Source organism: Crocodylus porosus, unplaced genomic scaffold (genome assembly GCF_001723895.1).
Source record: "Crocodylus porosus isolate Cpor-Errol unplaced genomic scaffold, CroPor_comp1, whole genome shotgun sequence".
NCBI classification, from domain to species: domain Eukaryota; kingdom Metazoa; phylum Chordata; order Crocodylia; family Crocodylidae; genus Crocodylus; species Crocodylus porosus.
In genome coordinates this window covers 18,989,717-18,998,758 of record NW_017728910.1, presented here as the reverse complement: position 1 = coordinate 18,998,758, position 9,042 = coordinate 18,989,717, and the positions used below count along the sequence as shown (strand labels likewise).

The window sequence follows — 9,042 nt, the reverse complement described above, 5'->3', positions numbered from 1 at the left end:
CATGGTCTGAATCTGTTCCTCAACTGTTGGGTATTGTTGGGTCCTGCCTGCTCTTGCCTGTAGCAATGCCAATGCTCCTTTTGCTCAGATGCAATGGAGCTCTCTCTGGCTACTTTTGCAGCTCTCCACTTCAGGAGTACATGCTTCTCCTTGCCCTCTCTTGGGGTGTCTACAATAAAAGCGAGATAATGCACAGACATAAGCATTCCTCTGCCTGTTTTTCCATAGGATCCTTAAGATCATTTTGGATTACCGGTACTGTAATGAAGGGGGGCAAATGGGGCACCCGTGCCAAGCACCAGCCCTGGTGGTGACCCAGAAAGAGCAGCAGATGTGCTGCCAGCCCAGGCGCTGCCAGCACATCGCCGATGCTGTGTGCACCACCGTCACCCCGGACGCTCAAATGTCCAGTTACATCTCTGCATATTCCCCTTGGCAACAGACTGCAATCTCTACCCATCTTAGAGGGAAATTTTCTAGCAAGAGAGAATGAGACATCAATCACGTTTTCTATGCATATAGAAAATTGCGGGGGTGGCAAGCTCTTTTAAATTTAAGCAGAATCTTCTTGAAGCTCGTGAGGGACTCTGTTATTGCCAGCCTAATTAATGGGGAACTTACTCGGATACAAATGATGAAGGACTGTACAAAACTCTCAGACAGCTAAATACACTGAATTTACAAAGAGACTTTTTACAGACTTTCTGTTAGATTACAGATGGTTGGCAAACTTGGCTTTCTGACCAAAAAAAAAAAAAGGAAAAAAAAGAAGCTACAAAGCAAAATTTGCTGAAGCAAGTCAGTTCTGAATGCAAAAGGTATTGAAATCTGGAAGATTTAATTGAATCGTTTTTATTACACATTTCTGGAGCCCTGATTGCAGCCCCTCCCCAGCCCCCAGAAGTCTATTTGCCTAACAAAAGTCATACTATGGAATACAAGATTGCAGGTTAATTCCTCGGCTGCGGATTCAGTTGCCAGCTCAGATTATATTGGTATGATTTGCAATTTTTTTTAATACTTTAAAATGATATCATGGGAAAAGATACTTATATATGAATGATCTGGACAGAAGACTTAATTTTGTTCTTTTTGGTGGGTGGGGAAGGAGACTTTTTTTTGTTTGGCGTAGACCTGCAATTAGTTTTTTCAACAAATACCCTGCTGTGAAGTCCATGGGTTGATCACAGAGATAGCGTCAAATTTGTCCTTCAGGTTAAGTGCAAAGTAGGAGGCTTTGAAACCGTCTTGAAAGTATAACACAAGAGAGAAATTTGTGACTAGGGAAATGGAAATCAGTTATGCAGAGGACACTGACACTGTGCGTGCAGAATTACACCCGCGACGTCCCCATGGTAAACACATGACAGATAGGACAACATATTTGTCTGAATTTCAATGTCTTGAATAACTCGCACTACAGTGGGACCTCTTAAAATGACAGTCACTTCAGCCGCCACTGCATTTTGAGTAGAGATCAGACAAGATTTCCAGAAGCGTTATGATCATCACCTAACAATTCAATTAGTCTATCTAGTGAAGTGGACAAGATACTTTTCAAACCAAGTGTCACAGCAATAGAGACCTTTGACCAAAACAACATCATGAACGTGGGATAACATCCTATGTTCCAGCTCTCCAATATTACGATTGTAGCCAGGCTTTTGATGAATACAGGAGTTGTACTGCTCACTTTCCAGTCAGTAAAAACAAACAACAGAACGAAAAGTAACAGAATTAAGTTACAATACACAACTATATAGTATATAGCTTTTGTCTTTTATATATATATATAGATATATATTTATATATATATCAAGTAAAAAAATCTAAAATAGTTGGAAGTAAAAAATGAAAAAATAGCTGATTGTGTTTTGTTTTTTCCCCCCCTTTACAGTGATATGGTAGCAAATGCAAGACAAATGCGTAATAAACCTTTACATAAGGTGTTCTGGTCCCATCTGCACCAATAGGGCTCAGCTTGGTGTAAAAAATGAAATTGGTTGAATTTGATTTTTTTTTGGCTGTAGCTTCTGTAGACGATGCTAAGGCATGAGGAAAACATATTGCAAACCAACCAACCAAAAAAAGACTATCCATTTTGATTTTGCAAAAGATCTAAAACACAGGAGGGACAGATTTACTTCTCCAAAGGGGAAAGCTAGCACAACACACCATTAAGTCCCATTATTATGGTGTTAATACTCTAGTCTTTCCTCCAAATACACTTACCCTAAACCCTCCTCCTTCAGTCAATTCTATACCTTTATACGCCCCCCAAACAAAGGATCCGTCCGCTGCATGTCGTAAGGTATAAATGGTACTTATCCGATGCATAGGCCTTTTGCTACCTGGCCTAGAAAGGTGAATTTTTCCCCAGAATGAGTTTACACTGAAATGCTGACGTGTTCATAAAACTTGGCAAATGGTGACACCGAGCCCTATTTTGGCTGTAGAAAAGAAAAATACTAGCTCCAGCATAAAACCAAATCATATAGACCATCAACACAAATGGTAATTTTTTTTTCTCTTGTCTGCATAATAGTAACATCATGTTTGCATATAGAACAGCTTTTGCATTATTGCTCTACTTATAAGAATATATTAAGGAACTTATAACAGACTTGCACATTACAAACTTAAGGTTCTTTGGTGAAGAATGAAAAAACAGTATTTTAGCTGTAAATAAATCTCAGAGAAGTTTTTGCTTTTATCTATTGATCCTTTGGATTCTTTCACAGAGGAGAGAAAGATATTGAGTCAGCTTTACCATGGCAACGATAGCAATCCCGCCAATCATCATGCATGTAGGCCAGAAAAGTGAGTGGAACAGCACATTGGAACTGTAAAGTTTGGTTAATATCACGTTCTTTTGAATGCCTTCTGGGTCGTAAAAACACGAGAAGCGTTGGTACTTCCTGAAGTTTTCCATTACAACGTTCACGAGTGACATGGACTCTTCATAATTCTTGCCACACTTAGGTATGTAGGAGCACTGGAATGAAAGGAAAAGGAAAAACTGTATCTCTCCAGCCACATATCATCTTTCCTTCACTATTTCAGGCAATTTCTTGCTGCTTGTGCCTTTACAATGCAATGAGGCAAATGGTTAGACTAATATAACAGTCGCAGTCCCAATTAAAATCATGCTCAGTACTCTATAGCACCTTCCATCTGAGGACCTCAAAGTGCAGGATAGACATGAATTGATTAATCCGGAAATCTTTTGAGGTTAGTAAGTGTATTATATTATTGTCGTTTTACACATGGAGAAACCGAAACGAAGAGACAGAGTACCTCAGTTTTGAACCTGCAGTGAAATGTGGGTGAATATTCGAGTATTTAGATAGCGAACTGCCCCACTGTATAGGCAAACCAGCAGTCAGACTTTCCTTGTAAATAATGGAGCTAATAATTCTGGCTGGATGATTCTGCCTCCAATTTTCCTCCTCTTATTTATATTCCTTTTATAACCTTGCCTTTGAATGACTGGCCTAAGGCCGCACAAGTAGTCTGGGATTAGAAAACCGATTTTTCGATTCCCAGTCCTCTCCTTTAAGCACAAGGCTAGCTGTTCTGTCTTTGGAGCAGCTGCCTACAACAAGTTGCCATTTGATTTCAGGGCCTACTTTGAAGAATCCCCAAGATTTTCTGTAGAATCGGTTCAGCTGTCTGTTAAAGATCACTGAACTAGATTGCTTTCCTGTGTTGTTGCTTAACTCAGTTTTTGCTGTCCTCCACAGACCAGGTTTTCTTAACAGAAGTTGGGTACCTAATCTGCTTAAATTCTGAAACTCCCAGACTACGTTTGTTCCTGTGTGCTGGGAGCTGGCTGGCTCGATGGTAGGTAGCATAGCCATGTCATGGACAAAACCTCAAATAGGGTGAAGCTACACATTGCACTTAGATCATACTAAATCTGGGCAATGATAAGGGGTGTTAAAGTTTGAACAAGCTGTGAGCAGTTGCATATTAAGGATTAATACCATTTCTTGCCTGCACAGCTCTGACTTGCCACTGGAGGGCTGGTGAACAAGGGCAGGCCTAGGGGCCAGGATACCTGCGTTCTGTCTTTGCTCCAGAGACAAAAGCGGTTGGGGGCTGGGAACAGCGTATCCTCAATTCTGAAGGACTGCAAATTGCTTGTTTTATCTCCATGGGCAACTGGTGCCGCCTTAGTCAGGGGGGGCATGTGCCCCCCCCAATGACCAGTCAGTGACTGGGGGGAGTCGGAGGCCCCTGTGGCACTTCAGCTCCCTGGCCAGCACTTGCGGGGGGTTACCGGTGCTCCTGCCTGCGTCCCCTGCCTGTCGCCTAAGCGGCAAGCGTGGCTGGTCAGGGGGTGCCCCAGTGCTCTCAGGGGGTACATGTGCACCCCTATGCATCACCACTGTTTATCTCCGGGGAGCAGACTGAAGTTACCTTCATGCAAGCTAAGTAGCATAACCCTCACCTGAAGTGGCATAACTTTGAGACACTCAGAGGGCACGTGGAATGATTTAACAAGATTTAGCATGCAGATGCTTACATTTTATGTGCCTTTGTATGGTTGGACTGTACTGTGTAAGGATTCTCTTGGGTGTCTCAGTATAGCTGGGAATCTACTACCCTTGCAGAAGTTAATCTTTTGATTATTATTAGGGCTCTTCTGCTCTTCTTCCCCATTTCAGATACTTAGGCACAGCGGGGACATTAGAAAGGAATGAGCAGGCATTACATTGCCAGGTGGGAATCTAAGCCCTCTATGCAAGCACTGATAGGGATCCGGAGGAAAATGTGCTGGATTACATCCTGTAGACTCAGTGGTTGGCCAAAATCTGAAGGCAATCATAAATCATAGTACCCCTCATTGCTCTGCTCTCACTGTTACATTGCTGCACAGCTGAACCTGCACTGGGAGAGAAGTTGTAGTTTTAGGTAATTTATTGATGGCAAATGAGTTTTACAAAAGATGACAATGTTTTGATTAAAATAAGGTGACCCGTGACTCTTCATATTTTTTAATGTATATATTTTATAAACTTCTTCTGTTCCTTTCCATGGCCTGGCTGTGCCTTTTCATAGCACACTGCTGCAAAATTGTAGCCCTAATAATGATCAAAAGATAAACCTCATAACAAGATTTGATCGATTCATTGAGGCATTTATTAGCTAAGATTATGATTTCATGTGCAGCAGAGAGATTGGATGGCATTCACAGACTGGAGCACTAAGGGTACAGCATGTCAGCATTTCCATTATGAATATTTCATAGAGCTATAGAAATTACAGATGGAAAATACCAAGGAGGTCATATCTCAGCCATCTTCCTACCGGTGCAGGATTGTTCCCTCAAGTATATTCTCTAGCACTTTGTCCAGCCGTGTTGTACATGTTCAAAGCCATGAGGCTTCTTCCAGTTGCTAACAGATCCTAGCAGAATTCTGATCTAATAGATTGCACTTTAAGGAAGCTTTTCCATAAGGTTCATCCTCAATTTTCTTTTTTCTGAATTATATTCCAGTGTTTTAAGTGGCAATCACATCCCAGTGTTTCTAATTTTGTTGCAAGCCCTGCACATTTTTCCCCTTCAAGTCTCAGCTGCTGGACTCCTGGGACTGGGTAAGATATCTGCATTCATTTTGAGAAGTAGATGTCATGGATGCAGAGAAAAGATGGCCAGTTCGGTCGGAATACAGTGTAAAAGCTCAAAACACAGGAGGTAAAGACCAAAGAGCCCTGACTTCATTGCTTTTCAAAGCAAATTGTGATTTTTATACCTGTCTCATGGTTTTTGATAATGCCATGAGTCCTTTGGACCACCCGCAAAAATATTTCTCGATATTGGGTGTTCGCACACTTCCAATATTGTGCTAAAACATCCTCCTCCTGCCTAGAAATGGAGCCAGACCGTATGGTACCTATGTATCCCCTTAAAGGTTAACAGTCACTTCAGTCAAAGGCCAATTCTTTGTTCTCAGTTAGGGCTCAGCTGCAGCTTTCCCAGCTCTCCTGGATGAATACAGGGTAAATGAGCTGCCCGGGAATGAATGAACTGAAGTTGCTAGGCTGGATTCTGGTTATGGAAAGGGAGGAGAGGGGCTGGGTTGAGTTGCGTTTGATTGTTGCTAAGTAAATAGAAAAGATTCCCCTTCTTTTTAAAGAAAATATATTACCTCTGTTATGGATTGAACCGTTAAATAATGCCTAAATGATTAGCTGTTCCAGTCTGTAGTGCAACAGTCAGACTTTGTGTGCCAAGTCTATTAAGTCTGTTGGTACCAGGGTCACCAGATCTCCGAACCTAGACAAGGGATGCTCAACCCCTGGCAGGTGGGCCAATTCCAGCCCCGGAGCCGTGTCATCCAGCCCATGGGCCTTCCCAAGGATCTGAAAATTTGGCTGCAGGGGAATGGTGAGATCACTCATCTGCTGCCAAATTTCCAGAGTTGTGGCCTGGTTAGCATGGGCTGCATACTGGATCGAGTACACAGGGCAGTGTGGGGCCTGATCCCAGCACCTGGGGCTGGGTGGGGGCAGTGCAGGGCCTGACTGTGGCACTTGAGACTGGGTGGGGGTGATGAAGGACTCAGGGTAAGATCTCAGTTATCTGGGGCCCAATCCTTGCACATGGGGGTAGCACAGAGCTTGATCCTGATACATGGGGCAAGCTGAGTCCAGGTGGGGCCTGATCCTGATGCATGGGACCCAATCTAGCCCAGCGATCAGCCCTGTGCTAATCATGTGGCCCGTGGGACCAAAACTTTTGAGTACTACCAATGTGGACTAAACTGCCAGTGGCAAGACGATTCAAATACCATCCTGTAAGGCAGTGAGATATGCTACCAATCAGCTCAGGCTGCTCTTACTAAGAAAACCTTGACCTATGCTAGGGCTCTTTACACAACAGATGAGTCATTTGGGTCTGTTATCCAGGTGCTAAGTGGCGTGCAGTGGCAGTTATTTTAAACTTCTGGAGAAGGGTGTTTGTGCCTGAAAGCTTGCAAAGGACATTTTTTCCATCTGTTTAGCTGGCCTAATAAAAGATATCACATCTACCCAAAGAACCTCGTCTGCCTGCTCCAGTCAACAATCCTAAACTCCTGGCAGCCAGATAGTTACCAGTGCCCATTATCTCAGAGTCCCTGGGTGGTTTATAATCGCCAGTCAAATGCCAACTTCCTAAAGCATCTGTGTGGGTTAAGTTTTAAACTGTTGCAGTGACAGACTCATGGCATCCTTCTGGGTTATGAGTTTATCATGCAGGTATGGCCGGAGACACCTATGCTAGTCGCTCAAGCATAATATGAAGTGGCCCCAAAATAAATCTAAACTGTCTTTTTTTCAAATTTAGAAAAATATATTAGGGTTGACCGTTCCTACTTCTTTATTTTGAATGGCTGTGCATCTGACTTACGGAGCGCGTCAGAGGCCGGGCATCTTGACAGAGCATTACAAAAAGCAGTTCTTGTGATCTTGGCAACTTGGCTGCAAAATGTGCGCACTGGGTGTCTATGGAGAAAACCTGCAGGTTTCCAGTCCAAATGTTCGGATTGAAAGGGAACACAGGGCAGGGAGCAGAAAGACCAGCACCCGTTCGGGCAGGGGGAGGGGATTCGAGCCGCGCTCATCGGGAGGGAGCTAATCTGTGGTATGCCTGCTAAAATGTATAGCCGCCCATGCTATACATTTTCAAACATGCCAGGGAAATTGAGAAAATACTGCCCCTAGATGTGGCTCAACTCAGAAGAGAGCGGCATCCTGTACTGGTGGCTCAACTGTCCTATTAATGCTTCCCTCTCCAGTATGTGGAGGTAACTGAACTTTTGGAGGGTATCCACCAGCTCTCATTAGCGTTTCTATATAACGTTACAGCATATAACAGGGGTGACTGAGAGACAGGGCCTGATCCGTATGGTATTTATAAGTATAAATTGGTAACCACCTTGGAATAAAAACAATTGACGTCGTGGAACATGAGCCCCAAATCAGGCTCTTGCAACGACTTTAAATATTGCTGCTCCACGGCATAACCAAATCCCTCAATCATTTGAATACAAGAGGCTGTTGATCCTATTTACTCTCCCTAGAGGCTGCTGGCAGTCGACAGCTGAGGAAAGGCAGTGCAGCAGCTAAGGCATTTAAGCTGCTTTGGTTGTAGTACTGACATGGGGTTGGGCAATAGTCTTAAAAGGCTAAAGATAAAATACGCATGGGAGAGCCACAAAAAGGCATGAAAAAAAAGAAGCTCTGTGCTTTTCTGGGGGGATTAAAATAGCTCCAATCGACACCCATTTGCTTCCTGTTGATTCTGATCAGACGCTGACAGGAGCGCGTTATATATCTCAATATAAATTGCAGCTATTCCATTCCTAACCTTTCCGGAAGGCAGCTATTTCAGATAGCAGGTCTTATGGATTAATCGTTATTTAAAATCAAAGCCTGTTTTCCTCAATTGGAGTCAGAGAGAGAGAGAGAGAGGGGAGAGCAGCGGCAGATGCTGCTCTGTACGTCCACGTGCGTGTGTGCGCGTGCATGTGATATTCACTGGGATGGAAAGGTTAGGACGGTTTCTGCTGACCTTTCGAAGGTCGCTTGCGCCGACCTGCTGGAACGCAAGCACAGCGCCTTCCGCTGTGCTGTCAGCAAGGGTTGGGGTCAGTGAGACAGCTAGGCATTTTTAAGGGGGGAGAGTACGGGAGGTGGATCTCCAGTACACGAGGAGGTGGAGAGGAAGTGGCACCTCGCACCCAGGTGGAGCAAACAGTCACTCCTCTGTGCTTCCCCTGCTTGGTGCACAGGGCCACTCCCCAACCTGTTAGTGGATCTGGCAGCGTGTCAGGGCTAGCAGCAGGGAATTCCCATCAGTTATCCTTGCCTGCCTCTCATAGTTTCTAGGGTCGGAAGGGACCTGAGCAGATCATCTAGTCCGACCCCCTGCCGTGGCAGGAAAGAGTACTGGGGTCAAACGACCGCAGCAAGATGTGCATCTAACCTCCTCTTAAACACCCCCAGGGTAGGAGCCTGCACCACTTCTCTTGGAAGCTGGTTCCAGACCCTAGC

General features: G+C 44.1%; 1 protein-coding gene across 6 annotated transcripts in view; it reads right to left on the bottom strand.

The window, feature by feature from the left end:
* Window positions 1-819: 819 nt before the first annotated feature.
* LOC109308453 (calcium-activated potassium channel subunit beta-2) overlaps window positions 820-9,042 on the bottom strand; it is a 183,113-nt gene continuing 174,890 nt past the window's right edge. For all 6 annotated transcript variants that reach the window (XM_019532753.1, XM_019532755.1, XM_019532756.1 and 3 more), the window contains one exon: window positions 820-2,995. In XM_019532753.1, coding sequence (XP_019388298.1) covers window positions 2,711-2,995 — 285 coding nt within the window. In that variant the 3' untranslated portion in view covers window positions 820-2,710. The remainder of the gene's footprint in view (window positions 2,996-9,042) is intronic.